This window comes from Oncorhynchus clarkii, chromosome 4 (assembly GCF_045791955.1).
Source record: "Oncorhynchus clarkii lewisi isolate Uvic-CL-2024 chromosome 4, UVic_Ocla_1.0, whole genome shotgun sequence".
Taxonomy (NCBI): Eukaryota; Metazoa; Chordata; class Actinopteri; order Salmoniformes; family Salmonidae; genus Oncorhynchus; species Oncorhynchus clarkii.
This window is the reverse complement of record NC_092150.1, coordinates 63,340,333-63,363,703: the sequence shown is the minus strand read 5'-3', so window position 1 is coordinate 63,363,703 and position 23,371 is coordinate 63,340,333. Positions and strand designations below refer to the sequence as shown.

Here is a 23,371-nt window from a genome sequence, read left to right as displayed (position 1 = left end):
AGGCATAAAATGTGGCTTAATTTACTTGAAACTAAAGTTCACTGAAGTGAGACTTTGTCGTTGTGTTTCTTGGCTATTTACAAAGTTTTGTTCACAAACTAGGTTGTTTCTCAATGTTACATTTCATCTATTAGGGAAGACAATCCGGCTACTACTCAGACTCTTAATCTCACAGGAATGAACATGACTTAAGTCGCGTTACACCGCTAACTTCCCTCCCTTAAAGGGGCAGATGAAAATTTGTCTCCTCTGTGATATTTTGGTTAGTGGACCAAAAGGTTCGTTTTAGGCCCTGGCTCTTTTATTATTAGCTAGTGATTTGGGAATAAATATGATACGATGTTATCTTTTCCTGATTTAACTCTATCCCTCTTTCTCTCTGTGTGCAGTGTGACTGGGGACCATGACGACAGAGGTGGGATCTGAGACGGAGGTGAGGAAAGAGCCGGAGAAGGCAGAGGAGCAGCCTGCAGCACCTGAATCAGAACCAGCAGCCACCAACCAGACAGACGAGGCCAAGGCCGCAGAGCAGTCCGCCAACGACCACCCCGCTCCGGCCACCGACTCAGCCGAGGCCCCCGCAGAGGCCAAGGAGAAGCAGGAGGAGGCCCAGCCAGCTGACAACGCCACACCACAGGAGGGCGAGGACACCCCAGCCTCACCACCAGCCTCAGAGAAGAAAGGGATCTCCAGGTTCCTCCCTCCATGGCTTAAGAAGCAGAAGTCTCAGAGCCAGGTGGGACCCAAAGAGAGCCAGGCTGCAGCCAAGGAGGAGGCAGGCGTTGCCTCCGTGAAGGAGGAGGACGGTGAGAAGGGGGAGCAGGCTGAGGCAGAGCAGACGTCATCGCCCACAGCAGCCCAACCACAGGTGGAAGAAGAGAAAATTAACGGAGAGCCGAAACCAGAACAGAAAGAGGAAGTGAAATTGGAGGAAAAAGAGGAGGAGAATCATTCCACTGGCAGTGCAGACACTCAGGTATGCTAGCCTATATTGGCCATATTAACACCACACACCTCTTACTGTTTCTCCATTATCTTTGCTTGTGTTTTTCAATTCAACGATTCTCAGATTTAGATTTGATTTCCTCTCTGGCAGATGAGAACCCAGATTACTCTATTTACTATAGCTCTGCTTATCAAGATGGTCTTCTCTGCTGGCTGTCTGACAGTAGCGTGTCATCGTTGACCTTGCAGTCACACGACCTGATTCAATCACAGCAAGCCAAGCAGGGGCCCTGAGGAATTGGTGCCACTTAGCTCACTTCACTAGATCTCTCTGTCACTAGATCTCTCTGTCAAGGTTCCTCCTTCAACCCTGTTAGGAGTATTAGTCAGTCAGTCACAAAGAAGGTACATATCACTTAGCATAGAGATGTTGAATGTTCCCCTCATTTGTCCTTTATGATTTTATTACGTTGGAATCGCTGTAAGCTATTATGCTGCAGAAGAAACATCTCCTCGTTGTGCTTGTCGATATTCCAGCCAAACCCCCAGCCCTTTTCCATGTTTTAAGACTTTGATCCGCCCAATGACATCATCTACACTGATCAAGCCAATGGAAAACATAATGAGTGCTGGTTAAAAGCTGTGTGTACCGCGATAGAAGTTACACTATGGTTCTCCGTACAGATCTGTGCTGACAGAATTGATGGCACTAAGCAGAACTAGGCTACTCTTTGACAAACCACTGTTGACAAAATGGCCTTTGTGGATGTGAAGGGTTTTTCTTGTTCGCTCTGTGAATCTCCTCTTGGTGATTTGTGTCTAGCCTGCTAAGGAGGAGAAAGCAGCAGAGGAATCTCAGGAGAAGAGCGCAGCAGAAGAGGAGAACAAGGAGGCAGAGGAAGGAGGAGAGGAGAAGAAAGACGAGGAAGAGAGCCCGAAGCCTGAGGGTGGACATTCTTTTATCAAGTCACCACTGAAACTGACCAAGAAGGTGAAGATGGTGATGTGTCACGTGACCATGCTTGATGGAAGCCAGTTCCCCTGTGAGGTGGAGGTAAGTCTCTTCAATATTTATGGTTGTTCTAAGCAAAGTAACACACACGATCAAAGTCCAGATCCCGGACAAACCCCAAAATATAATTGTTTCTGGACACTTCAGATCATATGGTTTAATATTGGTGATAGAAGTCAGACCAGATGTTAAGATAGTGTTTAACCCTTTGACGCGTACGAACACAGGATTGTGATCATTCTACAGTGGCCCCTGCAGCGTACGCACAAACCGGTGTGATTAGAACACTTCATTAAACGTTGAGTTACGATTGACGCAGCGGTCAGTGTTTGAGCTGGCCACACTGTTATTTTTTCACAAAACATTTTGCACAAACGTTATGTCCTCGACGTTTGCAGTTTATTTATGGATGCAATTTTCAGACATTCACAGAAGTAGCAACAGCGTAACACAATTCTCATCCAAATCAGAAAATGTAGGCTACATCGGTCCTAGCGCTAACTGTGTAAATAGTGAGCTAACAAGCTCACTCTTAGCTGACAGAAACCATAATACGTATTAACTGAAAGCATTTACTATTTACAATTAAACACATCACGGGTGAGCTTACCAATCATCAAAATAATTTAGTAAAACACTTTCTAAAAGTCTAAAGTAATCTGCCTAGTGGGTAGTTTGTGTGCACCACCATGTTTGTTTTTTCTGCCTCAACCAAAGATAAGAAGAGGTGACAAGATGAGTTGGGTCTGTTATCAGTATGCATGTTGAAGGTTGAAGGGGTTGTGTCGTCTACCGTAATTCACTTCCCATCATTGACTTCTGGAAGTTTACTCGAAAGACGAGTGAACCGTCCCTTCACCTTGTTACAACATCTTCACCTTGTTATAACATCTTGCTAAAATATCTTTGGTCTGACAGGCGTTTGCATGACACCCAGAATGCGTTGAATGATGTCAACAAACATGGCTCCACACATAGTGGGTTAATATGGCTTAGCATTAGCTCATCATAATCAGTAAAACCTTCAAAAAAGCATTTTACATGTGTCCATTATAATCTATGCAAAAATAAGAATACATTATTTGTCACAAGTACTTGAAAAATGTGAATAAACAGTAAATACATGACTACCACACAAACCATTATGCGCCATATGGTGTATTACAGTACAAACAACATAACACGATATACAGAAACGATTATCATAGCGTAATAAGGCACTTACTTTGATAGGAACGCACACATGTCCAAAGTTATTATTAGTAAGGAAAACAATAATGAAAGCAATGGGGCGCCAGCCAGAAAATGTGACAGTGGGAAAAAGTTTGTGCAGGTTCTGTTCTGACTGGAGATGCGCAAATGTCTGCATACTTGACCCGAGGAAACACTGGAGAAGTGCTTGGGCTCGCATCAAAGAGCAAATTTTGTCCGTCTCATCGTAATGCCTCAAACTTCAATTGTCCACCACAATGAAATGGTGTACTTCTATGTGAATTATTGAGGAGGCGGAACACACTTCAATTCAAACTGTCAAATAAAACTTGTTTGAAAATAATTTGAAATTGACAAGTTGAAACACAGTATATAGACAATTAGCAGGCAGCATGCCTTGGTTTGAGGGTACTGCAGGTTAACTGTCCTGTTGCGTAACAATCACATTTTGTGCAGTCTCATATCACGTAATTTATTTTTATTTTAAACTCACACTGGGGAGAGTTGGAGATGTAAGGTTAAAGGTGATGGATAATATTTGCTCAATTATATACACTGAGTGTACAAAACATTGAGAACACCTTCCTAATATTGAGTTGCACCCTCAATTCGTCAGGAAACTGTTGAGCTTGAAAAACCGGTGCGTCTGGCACCTACTATCATACCCCTTTCAAAGGAACTTAAATCTTTTGTCTTACCAAATCTCTTAATTGTCTCGAGGCTTAAATTTTTTTTTTTTTTAAGTGACATCAATAAGGGATCATAGCTTTCACCTATTTTTACCTGGTCAGTCTGTCATGGAAAGAGCAGGTGTTCTTAATGTTTTGTACACTCAGTGTATGTATTGTGAATAGAGCTGGCACAATTTCATTGTAAAAGACGTAACTTCGTCGTAGATTTTTTGTTATACAGAAATAACAAAACATGCCGAAAACTGCTATGTTGTTCAATGTAGCCAAATCAAAAATCCGACCTACTTGCAGCTGTATAGTCATTTTGTTTGTGTTAGTCTTGGCTAGCTTAACTTGGGGCTCGCGGGACACCTGTCGACAACTTCTGGTGAAATTGGAGGGCGCGCAATTAAAATAAATAATCATAAAAATGATGGATATTAAACATTAAGGTACATACAAGTGTCTTATATCGGTTAAAAGCTTAAATTCGTGTTAATCTAACTGCACTGTCCGATTTACAATAGGCTTTACAGTGAAAGCATGCGATTGTTTGCAGACAGCGCCCCACAACATATTTTTCCACCAGCACAGGCTTCATAAAATCACAAATAGCGATGAAATATTCACTTACTTTTTGAAAATCTTCCTCTGATTTTCAATCCAAAGGGTCCCAGCTACAACATGTAGTTTTGTTAGATAAAATCCTTCTTTATATCCCAAAATGTCAGTTTAGTTGACGCCATCTATTTGAGTAATCCACTCGTTCAACATGCAGAGAAAGGAATCCTAAAAGCTACCGCTAAACTTTGTTAAAACAAGTCAAAATACGTTTCTATTCAATCCTCAGGTACCCTGTAATTAAACTATAATATTTCATACGGAAAGAAGTATGTTCAATAGGAAAACAATATTAGCAGGTGCGCGTCCTCTTCGTCGCGTGCGCACAGACTGATTTCACAGACTGATTTCCAATACTGAGTCCCAGTAATAAAACTCATAATTCTTCCTCATTTGGGAAGAAACAAGCCTGAAACCTTGAACAAAGATTGTTGACATCTAGTGGAAGCCATGGGAATTGCAATCTGGGAGCTGGATGTGGATACGCCCCTATAATTCTGGTTGGATTTTCTTTGGATTTTCTTTTATCATATCTATTGTGTTATAGTCTCATACATAATTTTTTACATTTCTAAATACTTTAAAGGGTTTTCTATCCAATGGTACCAATTATATGCATATCCTGGATCTGGGTCTGAGTAAAACGCAGTTTACTTTGGGAAAGTCAGTCAGGCGGAAATTCTGATAAAAGGACCTTAGCCCTAACAAGTTTTAATGTTCTGGTCTGTAGCTAGCTAGCACTCACTCAAGTGGCTGCTAACATCGCCAAGAAAAGGGGCACGATGGAAGCCCTACAATATGATGTTTTTCTAAATAGTGAGAACGATAGGGAGCAGGTAATGTTGAAAAGTCATCTTTAGACATGTTGTACTTTTCTTAAATGTACTTTTGTAATTGACTAAAATAAGCAGACGACAAGAAAATTGTGTTTGAAATAGGTAAGTTTTTTGCTGTGTGCCAAAGGGGTAAACCACAGGTTGTTTTCTTTAGGTAATTGTCTTTTTATCTTTTTCATAGGGAAAAAAATGGCCTGCCTTTAACGCTGTGTTTTGACATATGCATTTTTTTCCGTTTTATAGAAGATTCTGTGCAAGGATTATTGTTGTTGCAGATAAGAATTCAGAACCATTGTCATGTAGTTTAGCGTTGTCCCAGAGGAAAACAACAGTGCAGTGTACTGGAGCTGTACACAGCACAGCAGCCTCTCCTTATTCGATGAACCTCGTCACCATAATTTAGTTTTGCGCAGGAAGAGGATAGCATTACGTGTAATCCTGTTGAATAGATTGAGGTTTTTGTATCAGACATTTCATTGTTATTTCCTCCCTTGCTACCGGTGGAGTCTGAAGCTATTTATAGTAGTGCTGAGATTTGCCAGGGACCCCACGATACGATATCACAATACTTAGGTGCTGATACGACTTGCCTGGTTAAATAAAAACAATTATTGCGTTTCGATACTGTAATTTTTTTCGATGTTCCAAACGTATTGCACACGTATAGCTTCTGTGCTGTGCTGCGGCTGCTGATGATCTCAGCAGGACATCAACCTATAAACACAAGTGGACTAGAGGTGACTAACTAGGACACAGCAGGGAGAGTACTGGAGAGAACCGAGAGGAGAGGTTGGGCACCTAAAGAAGGGAACATCAGGGAGACCAAATTAACAATTTAGCTGACTGCTGCTCTCAGGGGCCATGACAACACAAGTGAAGTTGATAATACTGTGTTTGGTAGGACCTACTTCTCAGCTGGAGTAAAGGATTTATTGTGGATTTTGGCTTATCTGTAGGTGCAATAAATTATGATGATTTTGATTGTTGGTTTTGAGTCAGGTAATCATAGCATAGTTGATTAGTAGATTCTGCTGTGCCCTTTTTTATAGTGGGATAGAGAGGCTGAGAACATCAAGGCAGACAGTTTTGGCTCAACAAATGGCTCTCCCCATCACTGCATGGTTTAGCCTAGCTGTTACTATTGGACAGATTTTTGGCCGAGGTCCACTGTAAACCCCATAACACTGCAGCCTGCATTGATGATACTTTTGGTGATGTGGTGTATGTGGACACCTCTTCAAATGAGTGGATTTAGCTATTGCTGACAGGTGTATACAATTGAGCACACAGCCATGCAATCTTCATAAACAAACACTGGCAGTAGAATGGCCTTACTGAAGAGCTCAGTGACTTTCAATGTGACACTGTCATAGGATGTCAGTTCGTCAAATTTCTGCCCTGCTAGAGCTGGCACGGTAAACTGTAAGTGCTGTTATTGTGAAGTGGAAGCGTCTAGGAGCAACAACGACACAGCCGCGAAGTGGTAGGCCACACAAGCTCACAGGATGGGACCGCCGAGTGCTGTAGTGCGTAAAAATCATCTGTCGGTTGCAGCATTCACTACAGAGTTCCAAACTTCCTCCGGAAGAAATGTCAGCACAAGAACGGTTCGTCGGGAGATTAATGAAACGGGTTTCCATGGCCGAGCAGCCGCCCACAAGCCTCTTAATCACCATGTGACACAACACAATGCCAAGTGTTGGCTGGAGTGGTGTAAAGCTCGCCGCCATTGGACTCTGGAGCAGTGGAAACGCTTTCTCAAGTGTGAATCACGCTTCACCATCTGGAAGTCCGACAGACGAATCTGGGTTTGGAGGATGCCAGGGGAACGCTACATGCCCCAATGCATAGTGCCAATTGTAAAGTTTGGTGGAGGTGGATTAATAGTCTGGGGTTGTTTTTCATGGTTCGGGCTAGACCCCTTGGTTCTAGTGCAGGGAAATCTTAACGCTACTGCATGCAATGACATTCTAGATGATTTTGTGCTTCCAACTTTGTGGCAACAGTTTGGGGAAGGCCCTTTCCTGTTTCAGCATGACAATGCCGCCGTGCACAAAGCGAGGTCCATACAGAAATGGTTTGTCGAGATCGGTTTGGAAGAACTTGACTGGCCTGCACAGCCCTGACCTCAACCCCGTCGAACACCTTTGGGATGAATTGGAACGCAGACTGCGAGCCAGACCTAATCGCCCGACCTCACTAATGCTCTTGTGGCTGAATGGAAGCAAGTCCCCTCAGCAATGTTCTAACATCTAGTGGAAAGCCTTCCCGGAAGAGTGGAGGCTGTTAAAGCAGCAAAGGGGGGACCAACTCCATATTAACGCCCATGATTTTGGAATGCGATGTTCGACAAGCAGGTGTCCACATACTTTTGGTCATTTAGTGTCATGTATTATTGTTTCTCCAGCATAGCAGGTGAATTAGTGTTTCACTATATTGGACCATAGATCAAGTTCCCTAGTGTCTCATTTCCACGTTGTTACTCCCCCTCATTCCCTTTTGCCCTGAAGTTTATTTTCATTTGCCTACTAATGAGCCGTGGGAGGATGAGAAATCAATAGCCTACATCATGTGTTTTTGAAGGCACCATTCCCTGCAGTGAATTCGCACTAAATGGCCAATCTAAGAGAATTGCCGCTGGTGTCTTTTTTTTATATATATATATTTTTTAAAGTCTGTTTGGGTTCTCCCATGGGTTTGAATCATGTGGGCTATCATCTGGTTTCGCTGTGGGTGGAATTCGATGTCATGGGTGGAGCTGGGAGGTCATGGGACTGAACTTGGGCCTGTGTTTGGTGGAGGGCCCACAGGTGTTGGGTGGAGGGCTGCCCTCTCTTTCTCTCTGGCCCTCAGGTGTTGGGTTTAGGGCTGCCCTCTCTTTCTCTCTGGCCCTCAGGTGCACGTAAAGCCCCTTTTTATATTTGGGAGTTTTGTGGTTTATACACTAAAGGGATAAGCACTGGTGTTGAGGGGACCTTAACCGCTGACCTGGAAGGGATGGGTGGATGACACCCCCCTGCCCAAGCCCCAGTCCCTCCCAACTTCTACCCCCCCTGACCGGGCTGGGGTAAAAGCAGGCTGCACGGCGGGTGCTCGTCTGGTGTTCTCGTCTAGTTCTCTGGAGCCCACCACGTTCACAAGCATGGCAGATTAGAGGGGGGTCCTGAGCCCCTCACAGATTAAACCTGTAGCATCTGCTGTCCCCCACAGAGGCGTGGCAAACCAACCCTGCCTGCAAACTCATAACCTAGTCATCATATCTTCCAGTTAGTCACTCAGCTATCTCCAATAAGATCCACTCAGTAGGATAGAGGGACCTTCTCTTCATAATTACAAGTCAAGTGTTAAAGCTAGTTAGACTTAAGCAAACGCGACCATCTATTATGTTATTGATTCTGTCTCATTGGTTATTCATGTGTAGGCTAGTCATTTTCCCATCCTGGAGGCTACACTGTGTGTGATTGAGAGTGTTTGTGGATTCCAGTGCAGCTGAACATGCGTTTTGAGATGGCTTGTGAATGGGCCCCAACACTAATTGCTGTTTGAACAGGGCCAGCTTTGTTCACAGTTTCAGAATAGCTGAGGCATCAGTAAAGGCCATTGTTGGGAAGTATTCAGCCAGAAGACAGTGGCATATTTATAACGAGGTGCAATGCCTACAGTCTATCTGGGATCGTTTGGAAAATGGAGAACAACAAAGTGTTCCAGAGATTAACCTTAATTTTGGGGGGAGAAGCAAAGCAAGCTCCCACACTAACCCTCAGTGGAAAACAATTACATGTTTCATGGAAGCACACTAGGGCCACTTCAGACATTCTCGACTGTCTCCCTTTGAAAGTAATTTATATTCTTCTCTCAAACATGTTTTATGCGACTTGAATTGAGAGCTAATGGAAATGCCAAAATCTGACTGCACGGCCGTAGTTCTCTCTCGACACACTCTAAGGTGTTCTCTGAGACAGACTGAATGGTGCTGGAGCGCTTTACCCTCTCTGTCGCTCTCTTTGGGGCCGTGTAGCAGCTGTTGGGCTAGGTTCCTTGTTCCTTGTCAATCATTTGCTTATTGGTGAAATCAGCAATCGGACAATATCTTTAAGTAAATCAATCATTAATTTATTATTGCAATTGCAGACAGTAGTTGACAACGGGAACAGCGCGCATGTTTCCGAGTAAGTTCTGCAAAATAGGAAAGGGTCCAAGTTGCTTGAATATGCTTGCAGTCAACCCCTAGTGATGTCGCCTACGTCTTCTAACACCTTCTACTCATGAGACCAAGCCTATGCATATACAGTTATACAAACTTGCAGGAGAGACAATAGTTCGTGTTTTCTAAGTTGCTTTATGTATGTCTGACCTGTCTCTTATCTCTTTCACTCCCCTGCAGGGTTCTGTGTCTACGAATCTCTTTTAGCCTTGAGGCGCTTTCTCACAGACACACTGTTTTGACGGCAATAACTCACACATCTCACAGACCGTTTCTTATAAGAAGCAGAGACTAGAAAAGAACTGTGGAACAATATTAAACCTTACTATATATATATATATATATATATATATATATATATATATATATATATATATATATATATATATATATATATATATATATATATATATATGGCTAATCTGTAGTCCAGGACCCTATAGCTGTATGAGGGAGGGGTCTCATAGCCCTTCCTATTCTATTAATACAACATAAGCATAATCAATTATTGTAATACATAAATAATTTGGTGCAGCCCCTATCGTGACCCCCCCGTCACAGCCAGGCTTGACCAGACCAGGCCCCAGCCCATTAAGACCATTAGTGGGGCGTGGAGGTGTCTCTGGGACACTACAGCCTGTGCGGCGTGCCTCCCCCTTCTCTCTCTCCTCCTGGGGTCTGCTGCCTGCATGGTAAATCCACTGGTGGACTGGGCTGCTGGTGGATCTGTCTGTGATCCAGAGTGGGATTGTCATGTGTGTTTTCAAGGCAGGGGATTTGGGCCAGTGGGGGGGGGGGGGGGGGGGGGGCTTGTTGATGGTGTTTAGACTGTAGATATAGTTTCTGATGCAGCTAATCAATCAAACTCCTGACTCTGCCTTTATTGATCCTTTCTCAAGAATGCACCACTTTTGAGATGGATGGGTCAGTGTACCGGAAAATAATATTGATACATATCTAAAGAAATCTATATCTCATTCTCTACTCAGAAGTACCAGTCCGAGAAGTAGAGTCCGAGAAACACAGTGCTCTCGTACTGCCAAGCTACATAAAGCATGATTCTCATGCACTCTTGACAAGGCCATGCAGTTCCAGGTATACTCTCTCCCTCACACATTTTCCCTTGCTTTGTGAGTGCCTTGCAATAATGAGAGCGACGAAACCACAACATTTGTGTGTGTGTGTGAACAAATCGTAATGGCGTCTGGGGCTCTGCAGCAACGTAGTCATCTCCACTTCAGCCAGTGGTGTGGCTCTGTGCAGTACAAGGCTGCTTCCGCTGTGTTCCGCTTGGCTACAGAGTCCTGCTGCATTTGTTCACCATCGGCTCAGTGCGGACGGACACGTATGAGTCTAATCTGCTGGAACAGCAGGGAGCTCTGGGGCGCCGGAAAGACCAGTCTCGCCATCACACACGCGCACACACACACAGCAGGTAGCCTAGCGGTTAGCTCGTTGAGACGGTAACCAAAAGTTCGCTAGTTTGAATCCCGAGCCGACAAGGTGGAAAAAATCTCTGTGCCCTTGAGGTAAGCACTTAACCCTAATTGCTCCAGGGTTGCCATCTATAATGGCAGACTCTGGCCGTGACCCCACTCTGAGGGTGTCTCGGGGAGTTGGGTTATGCAAAAAAACACAAAAAAAACAATTTCCAATTCACTTGTATGCATATAATACACATTGTAAATGCGTGAAATGGGATAAATATTAGCACCCACCAAATTACTGTTATACACACCAATTTCCCTTTCTCTCTTTTGTAGTGGATGCAGACAAAGGGTGTCTGTGTTGTCTACCGTCCATTCCCCTTGCTTCTCTCTATAGATTGTCTGCATGTGAATTTGATTCTTACTGTTTTGTTTCAGGCAGATTTCTCTATAAGCCTATGGGAGATGATAAAACTGTGTCTGGATGTCCGGATTCTTGACTTCCAGCCATGGACAGAGTCGGACACTCCCTTCTGTCGCTTTCTCCCAGCCTGTCCTCTGTCTCTCTCTCTCCCACCCGGTCTCTAATGTCCCAGTGATGGACCCCTCCCTCCTGATTGCAAAACAATGTTCAGACATCAGGAATGCTCCCATAAAGCCAAATGAGTAGAAACAGTTAGTGTTTTCTTGGAGATTCCCAGTGTTTGGCCAAATCCGTCATTTGTTTGGTAGTAAGACGATGTGTTCATTGGGTACCATTGTTGACTGTAGATTGATATTTGCTACCAGCACCAGACCTGTTTGTTGTCTATGGTGCGTGCATGGGGGGGGGGGGGGGGGCTTTTGATTATTCCAACCCGCCAATTTCAATTAGGCTGCTGCCCAGCACCCTGCTCCCAGATCCACTTGGCCTGCTAATTAGTCCTCACTGGGTGGATTGTTGGTGGTGCCACCATGTTCCTCTCTGGGCTGGTTCACCTTGGTTCGATAAGATGATTGGACATGGCACTGTATGCATCAACGGCTGCACTGCTTCATTATTCAGGGCAACTCGCTAGCATTGATTTCAACTTGTGCCAAAGTATTACTTTTTCACACCCAGACCCTCACATATATATAATACCACAAATCCCCCCCCAAGAAGATTTCTGCTACTGTACTCTATGCCCCAAAGTTCCAAATACACAAACACTGTCATAAAACTCACTTGACCTGCTTGGCGTGTGACTGCCAGTGAGGCAATACTATTGCTGTGGCCTCCGCTCTGCATTGCTGAGGCCAAAGCAGACAGGGCAAGGCCCTTGTTCCTGAAATGCCCTCTGTTAGCATGGTAATGACTGATCTAATTGACCTGCACTGTAGAGCGGGGCCAATGGAAGAATCCTAATGAGGTTAGCTAGTAGCTCGCTAACGTCGTAGAAGTCTAGCTCCACCTTTATGACGACTGCCCCACCCTGCACTCCTCGCCCAGGTAACCACAAGTTTGTTTTCATGGAGCATCAGCCCTCTGGAGGGAGCATCTCTCTCAGCAGCACGGTTGGACTTTGGGTGGTGTTTACCTTACCTCTAGTTGAGCCTAGCGTAAATAGCTGTGACTTTGAAGAGGCAGTCAGGGACCGTGTAAGCTTATATGGATGGACTGTATAAGACCTGGAAGTTTTTATGGTGCCTTTGGTCTGCGACTGTGCTTTTACAGCTGCCAATGAGATTACTTTGCTGTTCCATTGAGATGTAGCTGTCAAAATTTTTACTAGGAAGTATGTGACTTGCAGCAGGAGGCAGTAATTCCGATTAGGACTTGTCTGCTTGTGCTGCGGTCTCTCTCTGTCAGGCACTGCTCGGGCGAGGGCACAGACCGTTTCATTGCATTTGCACTGAAATCCGAGCTTCAATTTGAAGCGTCTAAAATCTCCCGCCTAATGGTCGAACGTATTTTTTTACAGTGCTGCCTACTTTGCTAATGCACTTCAAAGCAATGGCTTCCGCATGGCCAGTAGTAAGAATGGGGGAAATCCGTTTTGCTGTTTGCCTACAATCCTTAGTGACTTGACCAGCCACTACTGAAGTGCTTTAGTAGAAGAAAGAGATGGCCCTGAACTGAACGTTGATCCTCCCCATCGGGCTTCTGTTTTCTAAACTGAGTTCATGTCCTGATTGGTTAACATGTTGTGCAGAAGGGCGTGCCACGGGCGGAAAACGCAAGGTCATGTGTAAAGTGATTAATTTAAAGCCAAACAAAGGCAGCACCTTGGACACACATCTCAGAATCCACCTGGTGCCAAATCATGTGTCTCAGGGCCACACCCCTCTGGCTACTAGGATGTTGCAGCCTCCAAGCTGATAGACTGTTAGCAAAATACTTTCTTCTCTGTCACTCTCTCACTCTACAGACGATCTAATGTAACAGTGTCTATTGTCGGGGAGCAGGGGGGGGCACTCAAAAAGCTTCACCAGTGTCCTTCTTGGGAGTGACTGATAATACTAGCATACCTTAAATATCTCCACTGTCCCAAGGAGGCGAAAATGCAGAGCTTTTTTTCTTTCCCTCTTCATCCCCCTCTGTCTAGAATGCAGTGTCGTTGTCCTTTGTGGACTTTTTCTGGTTATTGTCCCTCAGACCAAGGCAATGTGTTGCCCCGAGGAGGTAGTGTGGTAGTTCGCCCCCTTTGTCCACACTGCAATGTGTTCCAAATAGCTCCCTCATTCCACCAATGTCAAAGGACCAATAATGCTCACGCAATCCGTGGGGATTTTCCTGTAATGCCTATACTGTCTGGTTCTGCTGTGCAGGCGAATACAGGGCCAGTTGGAGAGAGCTGCCAAGCTGTCCCAAACGGCTGCATATCTGTCTGCCTGTCTGTCTGCAGGGCAAATGTCAGCTCACACCCAAGAGATGCCCTGGAGGAGTGCATTCTCTAGAGTTCTCTGACACTTTCAACACACAGCCATACAATTGTGGCATTCATGAGCCAGATAAATGAACCTCCACGTGAATGAACCCTGTCATAACGAACTGTGAAAGATGTAATATTGTTCACTAAATGAATATATTTTTCTCCTTGTCCCGTTATCTAAATAATCTGCCTCGCTGCTATTGTAGGTTGTGATTTTTTTTATTTTTATGTCCACTGTTCTTTATAATTGATGATTAGTGACATGGTTTTCATGCTCTTCTCTTTGTTCTTCTCCCTCTGCAGAAACGGGCGAAAGGCCAGTACCTGTTCTTTAAAGTGTATGAAGCCCTGAACCTACTGGAGAAGGACTACTTTGGGTTGAGTTACAAAGACAACGCTGACCAGACGGTAAAGTCATTGTGTTTTTAGCCACATTCTTCTACAGTGAGATCTGAAGCCCTGCTTTAAAAGAAGAGACTGGCTTTTTCAGAACAGTAAAAAAATAAAAAAAATAGAAATGTAAACGTATATTCTACTCAGATCCACTTTTGTGGGAATGTTTTGTTTCTAAAGTAGCAGTACTTCTAGGCCTAACTACACTGAACAAAAAATATAAACGCAACATTTTCAATGTTTTTACTTGAGTTACAGTTCATATAAGGAAATCGGTCAATTTAAATTAATTCATTAGGTCCTAATCTATGGATTTCACATGACTGGGAATACAGATATGCATCTGTTGGTCACCGATACCTTTTTTTTTAAAAGAAAAGGTAGGGGTGTGGATCAGAAAACCATTCAGTATCTGGTATGACAACCACTTGCCTCATGCAGCACGACACATGTGCTTTGCGTAGAGTTGATTGTGGCCTGTGGAAAGTTGTCCCATTCCTCTTCAATGGCTGTGCAAAGTTGCTGGATATTGGCAGGAACTGGAACACGCTGTCGTACACGTCGATCCAGAGCATCTCAAACATGCTCAATGGGTGACATGTCTGGTGAGTATGCAGGCTATGGAAGAACTGGGACAATTTTCATTTTTCAGGAATTATGTACAGATCTTTGCAACATAGGGCCGTGCATTATCATGCTGAAACATGAGGTGATGGCGGCGGATGAATGGCACGACAATGGGCATCAGGATCTCGTCACGGTATCTCTTTGCATTAAAATTGGCATCGGTAAAATGCAATTGTGTTTGCTGTCCTTATCTTATGCCTGCCCCATACCCTAACCCCACCGCCACCATGGGGCACTCTGTGCATAACGTTGACCTCAGCAAAGCTTGCCCACAAGACGCCATCGGTTGAAACTGGGATTCATCCGTGAAGAGCATAGTTCTCCAGTTTGCCAGTGTCCATTGAAAGTGAGCATTTGCCCACTGAAGTCGGTTACGACACCATACTGCAGTCAGGACAAGAACCTGGTGAGGCTGACAAGCACGCAGATGAGCTTCCCTGAGATGGTTTCTGACTGTTAGTGCAGAAATTCTTTGGTTTTGCAAACCCACAGTTTCATCAGCTCTCCGGGTGACTGGTCTCAGACGATCCCACAGGTGAAGAATCCGGTTGTGGAGGTCCTGGGCTGGCGTGTTTACACGTGGTCTGCAGTTGTGAGGCCGGTTAGACATACTGCCAAATTCTTTAAAATGACATTGGAGGCGGCTTATGGTATAGGAATTAACATAAAATTATCTGGTAACAGCTTTAGTGGACATTCCTGCAGTCTGCATGCCAATTGCACGCTCCCTCAAAACTTCTGTGGCATTGTGTTGTGTGACAACATTTTGGTGGCCTTTTATTGTCCCCAGCACAAGGTGCACCTGTGTAATGATAATGCTGTTTAGTCCGCTTCTTGATATGCCACAACTGTCAGGTGGCTAGATTATCTTGGAGAAATGCTCATAAACAGGGATGTAAGCACATTTGTGTACAGGATTTGCGAGAAATACGCGTTTTGTGTGTGGGAAATTTCTGGGATCGTCTATTTCAGCTCATGAAACATGGGACCAACACTTTACATGTTGCGTTTATATTTTTGTTCAGTGTACTTCCTAAGATGAATCATATAATAACCTCTCTCCCAATAGCACAGATGTTTTTGCGTTTATGTCCTCAAACTTTTTTTTATATCGTTCCTCAATTGTGTAATTAGCTAGACTTTTATTCTGCTACAAAAGTTACAATGACTAATGGTTTGACTGCATAATATCCCTCTCGTGATCAACATGAGCTGTTTAGACATTTGAAACGGTTTAGCGGGCCTGATGGACCACATAATTGATCGTTTAAAAATAAAAAGACGTTTTAACAAAGGCCTGAATGAACTAACAGTGATTCATAAAAGTCAGATGGACGATAAACTGTGTGCTAAGGCCAGCCCATCCTCACAGGAATGTCTGAAGTGTGCAGTTAACCTCCAGAGAACCCAGATATGCTTCCAGGGAATAACATCAGTTATATTCCAGATCTATGTCAACACAGTTTATTGGGATGCTCTCTAATATCACAGGTTCGAGACAGACGAGGTTCCGCTCAACCAACTTCAGTCCAGACTGACTCTGCTCTGCTCTGCCTTGCTCTGCTCTCGCCCCCTGCCAACCAAGCAGGCCTGCTTCACAGACCCATATCCTTCTCTCACATTGCCTGTCGGTATTCTTATGGCTTTGGTCCTGAACTTTAAAGTCTCCTCTGCACACTCTAACTGGAGCTTAATGACACAGAGTCAACACACTCCACAGTCTGTCCACAGGCTCAACATCAGTCATTGAGGGTGACTGTTTGGAGAGAGATCAGCATATTTGTGGTGGTGCTGCATGCAGAGTTTTGTTCCACGTTGACACTGGAAACTGCAGGCTAGCCAGGGGGGTGGCGGGAAAAGGCTGTATAATATAGGCTAGTGTAGTTTAGTGGAATGGGTTTTCATCGTGTGTGTGTTTTTTATATGAAAGTGGAGCACAGAAGTCGAGGGATCAGACCAGTAACGACAACCATGGCGAGTTTTGTTGTCTGGATTGGTGCTAAATATACTTTTTGTTGTTGTTGTATTTTACAGCAGCTCTGTGCCTAATGCTTCCCTCTGTCTTGTTTTTGATGACGCTCGTCTTGACATACCTGATCTCCTACAGTACTTACATGAGAAATGGCACAGTGTTCTTCTATGTTTTAGATGGTGCATCTTGCCTAGTAGTTATTTGCAATATGGACGCTTTCACAATCAAAATCCCACCTGCATTTGTCTTAACATGAGTTGCCAATCACCATGGTTACTCAACAGGGAAACTATGAAGTCTGTGGTCAGTGAACTGCTAGAAGTCTGATACTGTGTGGTTTGAAGTGCTGCATGCTTGTTGAAACCAAAACGAGTAGCTCCTTTGTTTCTCTTTTCTAGTGCTGGTTGGACCCTACAAAGGAGATCAAACGTCAGATCCGCAGTAAGTTGTGTTTTTTAAACCTCTTGAAACCTATTTCTGTATGAGGTTTCTCATTAAGTTACCGGGCCACCATGGTACTCACTAATTGGCTTTACTGTACATACCAACCTAATGAAAGGCTTCCACACTATACCCTGTTATTTCACCCACCATTTTCTCCCCGTTCACTGTACGCTCTCTTCCGATAGCCCTAATAGCTAATGTAACTGTTGATATTTACTAGATCTTTTGCAGAGACACATTTTTATTTTTTTATTTTTTCAGGAGTGAGATACTCTTTTCACATCTGGACATTGGATTGCAGTAATTCTGGATGGGGCTGGGGAGGGGGAATGTGTTGGGGATTATGTGTGTTGGGTGGAGGGAGGCTGCGCTCTGCTGAACCTCTGGGCAGAGAGAAGGGAAGGGGGGCGCTCCCCACCCCCAGTCTGATACTCCCAGAGCACTTAGCTTCCAGTAACACCGGCCAGACGTTTGCACATAGTTACACCCCCGAGGGAATTCAACATGTAGCGATGGGAACAGCGGCTCCGAGCGGAGGTACTTTCTGTCCAGGGATGCGTTAAGAGTGTAACACGTCGTGCAGTACAGCCCCAGTGGCCTGCAACAGGCCTCTTCTGTTCCACCGACTCTTACAGTGGTCATTCTACCTGGCTGTCCAAGAGCCAAACCTATGCCACTTTTCTAGCCTTATCTCTCAGTCTTGTTTGGACTGGTTCAACACCTTGTGTCATTAAGTGAGAAACAGACATATGCCCTTTGAGATAAATTCAAAATATCTGGAGCGCTGGCTGATAAGGGAGGCCACCGTTAGACTGACTTGACTGATTCAGATCAGTAGGCAGGCGGAGTTCACAATCAGGCCTGCAACTGAAATCACTAGTGGTTTATGTTACTAAGTCACATGTCACTGACTACCAGTGGGTTCCAGTGAAATCATAGATATTGGCGCACTCCATTTTCTTTAGCATATGAAATGAATCCCTCTTCGTTAAGATAATGGCCTGTGCTCTCGCTGGTTGGGGTTTGAGTGCTCTCTCCGCAGAGAGATGGAAAGACTTGGAGCGCAGCAGTGCAGAGGAAATTGCCCTGACATGAAGTCATCTTCTCTGGGATAGAATTTTGTGCAGCTTGACTCTGGACATGATGTCACCAATGTGTGTGTGGGTGGAGGTAACATGCGAGAGAGACCGGACGATGGAGAAGCTTTGTATTTGTTTCACTTATTGAACCTATTGTGTAGGATTTCAGACCAGTGGTGTATTGCTGGTGGATATCATTATATGATATGATACACCCCATTTTCATTTAAGGTGTCTGTTTACCCTGTTTACCCTGTAATAGTGTTCAATTGTGTGTGTGTGTGACTGGGGAATGGAGGCTGTCACATGACATGAATTGAGGCCTCTTGTCGGACCCACTTATCTGCAGGCTGTGACTCTGACTGGAACGTTTCAAGGATAACTGAAAAGCGAGACAGAGTGGAGGGGGGAGACTGAAATCCACTGTGTCCCTGTCACACCACCACGGTTGGACCTTTTTGCATGGGCATCTTTGGAAAAACAGTTACTTTTTAATGAGTCTGCCTATGAATGCTCACTGGGGAAATTACCCTGACTTCCAAAGGTGCTTCTGTGTGCTAGATAACACCAGTTTTTATTTTTTTCTCTCTCGATATTCGTCCTCTTTCACACCTGGAATACTACATTTAATGGGATCATTGAAGCTACTGTTCTGCAAAGTTTTCCTGCCACACACACCCACCAGAAAAACACAATGTTCCTGGACAGATCAAGTGGTATTAGTCCCTCGGATTGAGATAGTCATGTGATTAGAGCTTCAACCTCCCAGTAGCACCAGTGAATGAACCCTCCCCTCATTGATTGTGAAGGGTGATCGTCCAGACATGTGACTTGCTCTGAGCCAGCTGCCTCGCATTCCAGTGTATCAGTCTTTAATTTGCCCCCAAGCTTCCTCAAATGGTCACTGACCTCCTCCGCTCAGTCCAGCTGAAGAACAACGGCCACAATATGACTACTGTTGGAACAGTGCCGCTGGGGTCATTTTTGGAATTCCTCTAACATATTTGACATATCCTGTATCCCATGGCCAGGCTAAGCGTGGGTGAATTCAGCATGGTTTCCCTTCGCATGTCTTGTGGGAAAATAAAGTACTCATTTTTTTGTTGTTGTATGATTTTCTTTGACCTCTCAGTTGTTCAGACTTCCTGAATTCCTTCCCGTTTTCGCCACACCGTCACTGGAATTGTTTGCTTGCCTGGCTTTTCGTCCCAACGTTCACTCTCACATGGCCTTGGGATTCTGGGAAGGATGAAAAGCAGAGCCCTTCGTTGCTGCAGCAGAATAAATGGTCCCCATGGGATCACTTCATAATTACTCTGTTGCAGCGTACTGTCCAGACGAGACCCGGGACACTCACTCGCCTGCAGCTGAACAGAAAGGACATTACTATCTCTCTCCACTGATGAGCAACACAGAACCTCCACTGGGAGGTTTTCATTATTTCATTATCCCTTTTCTGCATAGAAAAATCCATAATTCCTAATACGTTTCAGACTGTACATTTCAGGGAAAGACCATTAAGTCTGTTATGTCAGGACACGGTTGACATTTGTTTTCAATTAAGCCGTTGTGTAACGTCCCTCGCCCAGATGAAAGAGGGAGAGAGAGAGACTGTCGTCATCATCATCCATCTCTTCTCTCCCCGGGTGTAATCAGGCTAGCGCTAGCCCATACCTCTCTCGCTCTCTCGCTCTCCGCTAGCGGTTGCTAGGTGACAGCCAGCCCTAGCCTAATGCTGACAAAGCTTTAGGCATCGCCACATCAAGCCAGTGGTCTATGACTGGACACGCGCGCACGCACGCACAGAAATGAGGCGATAGTGTGTATCAGCACTGCTCATCCTGTCTCATCTCACATGGCGCTCTCAAATCGTTGATAACAGGAAGTGGTAGGTAAACATGGAGCCTTGCAAAAGGCTCTTAAGCCCATCTGACCCCAACACCAAGTAGTCTCTCTACTTGTAGGCTACTACTAGAAAGTACGTTACTTACGTAAAAGTTACTTCGTGTCATGATTAAGTGTCAAGGATTTGAGTTAGAATTGTTTTATTAACCCATCCACCACCCCCTTCTTTGGAGCACACGTCTTTTTTTTTGGTACAGACTTTTCTTTGATCCATGTATATACATATCACACTTTACATATACATCTTCCATACATGGTACTTTTCTATACAGCGGTCACAACAATAATTCATGACCGAAACATGAGCTCTTTAATCCCACCTCACAGCCACTCTCAGCCCATCACAACTATCACCGTAGACCACCCTGTTTGGTGTGTGCCATATGTTTTGCAATTGTGACGTGAAGTTGATTTAAGAGTTGTTGAACGGGTTTTTCTGAAATGTACTGTGTTCTCCGCTAGCTGGTTGAACCTAAATCCAGCCTTTTTCTACTGATTTTTAAATCCCCTCAGTGTGTCCAATGATGAATACCCAAAACAGAGTGTGAGCGGTATGTTGAAAGGCCCTGTTTCTGTTCTGCTATTTTTGATGAGTCTCTTTGTGCCACGGTACAGCACCAAATCAAAATTCCTCTCACCAGGTCTTTCCAGGCTTGACAAAACTCCACTTCAAAGAGAAGACCCCAATTGTATACTCCTCGCGGCATCTCTCCTTTTCAAAACCCATTGGAGGAGAAGACCGAGGTCCCGCCCCTCTGACCTTCTCCTCCAATGTGTTTTGAAAAGGAGACGAGGAGAGAGGAATGCCAGGAGTATGCAATTCAGATCTTCACAAAGCCTCTCCTCACGGGTCTTAGCTGTTGTGTAATTGCGTGCAGCTGCTACATCCTTCCCAGTGTGTCATCTTGTTCTCTTTCTATCTCTCTGCCCGTCTCTTTTTCCTCTCCTTCTTTCCCCCCGCTCTCTGATTCCCTCTTCTCCACCACTATACATACATGCACGCACGCACACACACACACACCTACCTACCTACCTTACGATGAGCACAGCTGTTGGGGCTGTGCCACTTCTTTTAGCAGAGTGTGTGTTCTTAGCACATCTGGTTCTTAGCACATCTGGCCCGGCATGCCGCCATCGCTTGTTTTTCCGTGTTGGTTATTTTACACTAAATGCATAATTATCCTTCCTCTACATACAAACGCTCACCCAAACGAATCAGCTGGAGTCGGTTCGTCTTTGTTTGAACACACGCGGCCTGGCCTTATGGCTTAGAAATAATGATCACATGTTATGACGATATAGATCAAGTATTTCCTTTCACTCTTTTGATCAGATGAGACCCTGTTTTTTTTCTGTTCCGTTTCCACAGATGCCACCTGGCAGTTTGCGTTCAATGTCAAGTTCTACCCCCCTGATCCATCCCAGCTGACCGAGGATATTACCAGGTATAATACTGTCCCTTTCATCAGGAAACAAAGAGGTCAAACAGCCACGACACACACACACCACATCTGTTTCGTCCCCACTCCTTCAATTGTACATTTTGAATGTTTGGCTTTATTGTGTTAGTCATAAAGCAAAGAAAATGGATCTGCCCAGTCGCGCAAACAAATCATGTTTTTATACCACACAGATGGCCCGGAGCAGTCTCAAACCTACAGTCTGTTAATACTTTGCATTCACACTATTTGGACATCTTTCCAGAGTATTTTGTACACAGGCTTTATGGGGGAAATGTAAATACATGTACTGTTATGGTATGTACAGTACATGCTATTGATTTTCAGACAACATGCCCATACAGAATGTACATGCAGAATGTAGCTAAACACACACACACACACACACACACACACACACACACACACACACACACACACACACACACACACAAGCAAGCACTGTTATTCAATGTACAACTGGTCTGTATAACCTAGTCCAAATCCAGTAAAGGCAAGTCCGTTGCTGTACAGTAGTTTTACACTGCAGTAGCAACTGGTTGATGAGGTCAGAAGAGCAGAACACTGAGGGGGGAGGGGACGGTGGGCATCCACTGAGCGTTCAATGTCTGTGTGTGTGTGTGTCCCTAGTTTCCCAGTGTCTAATCATTCCCTGATCCGAGCCCTCAGCCGGTGCACTCCCATCACTGAGCCGCTGCCTAAACTAGCGTAGAAATTCCCTCTTTGATCTGCGCCGTCAAAAGGTTGCAGTAATATCCAGTGCAGTGGAGCGGTCTTCAGCCTCCAGAGTTTAGTTTCAGTACAGCCCCAGGGCCAAGGTCACAGGCAGTATGCTATTTCTGCATCTCTGAGTCTGCAGGCTGCACACCGTGAGAGGGGGGGGGGGGGGAGTTTTGCGTGCGTGCAGATGGTTGCCCTCCGTTGCCTGTGACGTTGGCCCAGGGGCTGTACTGAAACTAAACTCTGCAGGCTGAAGACCACTGCACTGAATATTGCTGCAACCTTTTGCTATTTCTGTATGGTATTTCTGCTTCTCTGCAGGCTGCTGCACTACTGTAACGTACAGGAAAACGCCCCCCTCCCACCATCTAACCCATGCGTGTTGTGTCAGAACTGAAGTAGTGGGCTAGTGTCATGAGAAATGTACAGACCAGAATTACAACCTGTGTTTCATGCCTCAATGTGGTTATGGACTGTGACTCTCTCCCTCCACCCCTCCTCCTCCTCCTCGTCGTCCCATCTCTCTCTCTTCTCTCCGTCTCCCTGTAGATATCTCCTGTGCCTTCAGCTCCGACAGGACATAGTGTCGGGGCGTCTGCCCTGCTCCTTCGTCACCCACTCCCTGCTGGGTTCCTACGCCCTGCAGGCCGAGCTGGGAGACCATGACTCCGGCGAGCACCGCCTCGATTACATCAGCGACTTCCAGTTCGCCCCCTCACAGACCAAGGAGATGGAGGAGAAGGTGGTGGAGCTCCACAAAACTCACAGGTCAGGGCCGTTTGGGGCAAAGTGACAATGACACTGTGTCATAGTTTTAGGGGAGATTAAATATTATAGCTAAAAGGGAACTCTTTAAAACCTAGGACTGGGGAGAGACACCTGTGTAGAAATTAGTTGGAAATGACCCGTGGACTTTACAGGTACTGTGATCATTATCATACTTTGAATT

The 23,371-nt window shown here is 44.9% G+C and overlaps 1 protein-coding gene across 14 annotated transcripts in view; it reads left to right on the top strand.

Moving 5' to 3' along the window:
- LOC139407083 (erythrocyte membrane protein band 4.1 like 2) overlaps positions 1-23,371 on the top strand; it is a 93,790-nt gene that overhangs the window by 46,613 nt on the left and 23,806 nt on the right. For all 14 annotated transcript variants that reach the window (XM_071150442.1, XM_071150439.1, XM_071150441.1 and 11 more), the window contains exons 2-7: positions 390-976; positions 1,769-1,999; positions 14,126-14,230; positions 17,213-17,255; positions 21,612-21,687; positions 22,972-23,190. In XM_071150442.1, the coding sequence (XP_071006543.1) occupies positions 404-976; positions 1,769-1,999; positions 14,126-14,230; positions 17,213-17,255; positions 21,612-21,687; positions 22,972-23,190 (1,247 nt within the window). In that variant the 5' untranslated portion in view covers positions 390-403. The remainder of the gene's footprint in view (positions 1-389; positions 977-1,768; positions 2,000-14,125; positions 14,231-17,212; positions 17,256-21,611; positions 21,688-22,971; positions 23,191-23,371) is intronic.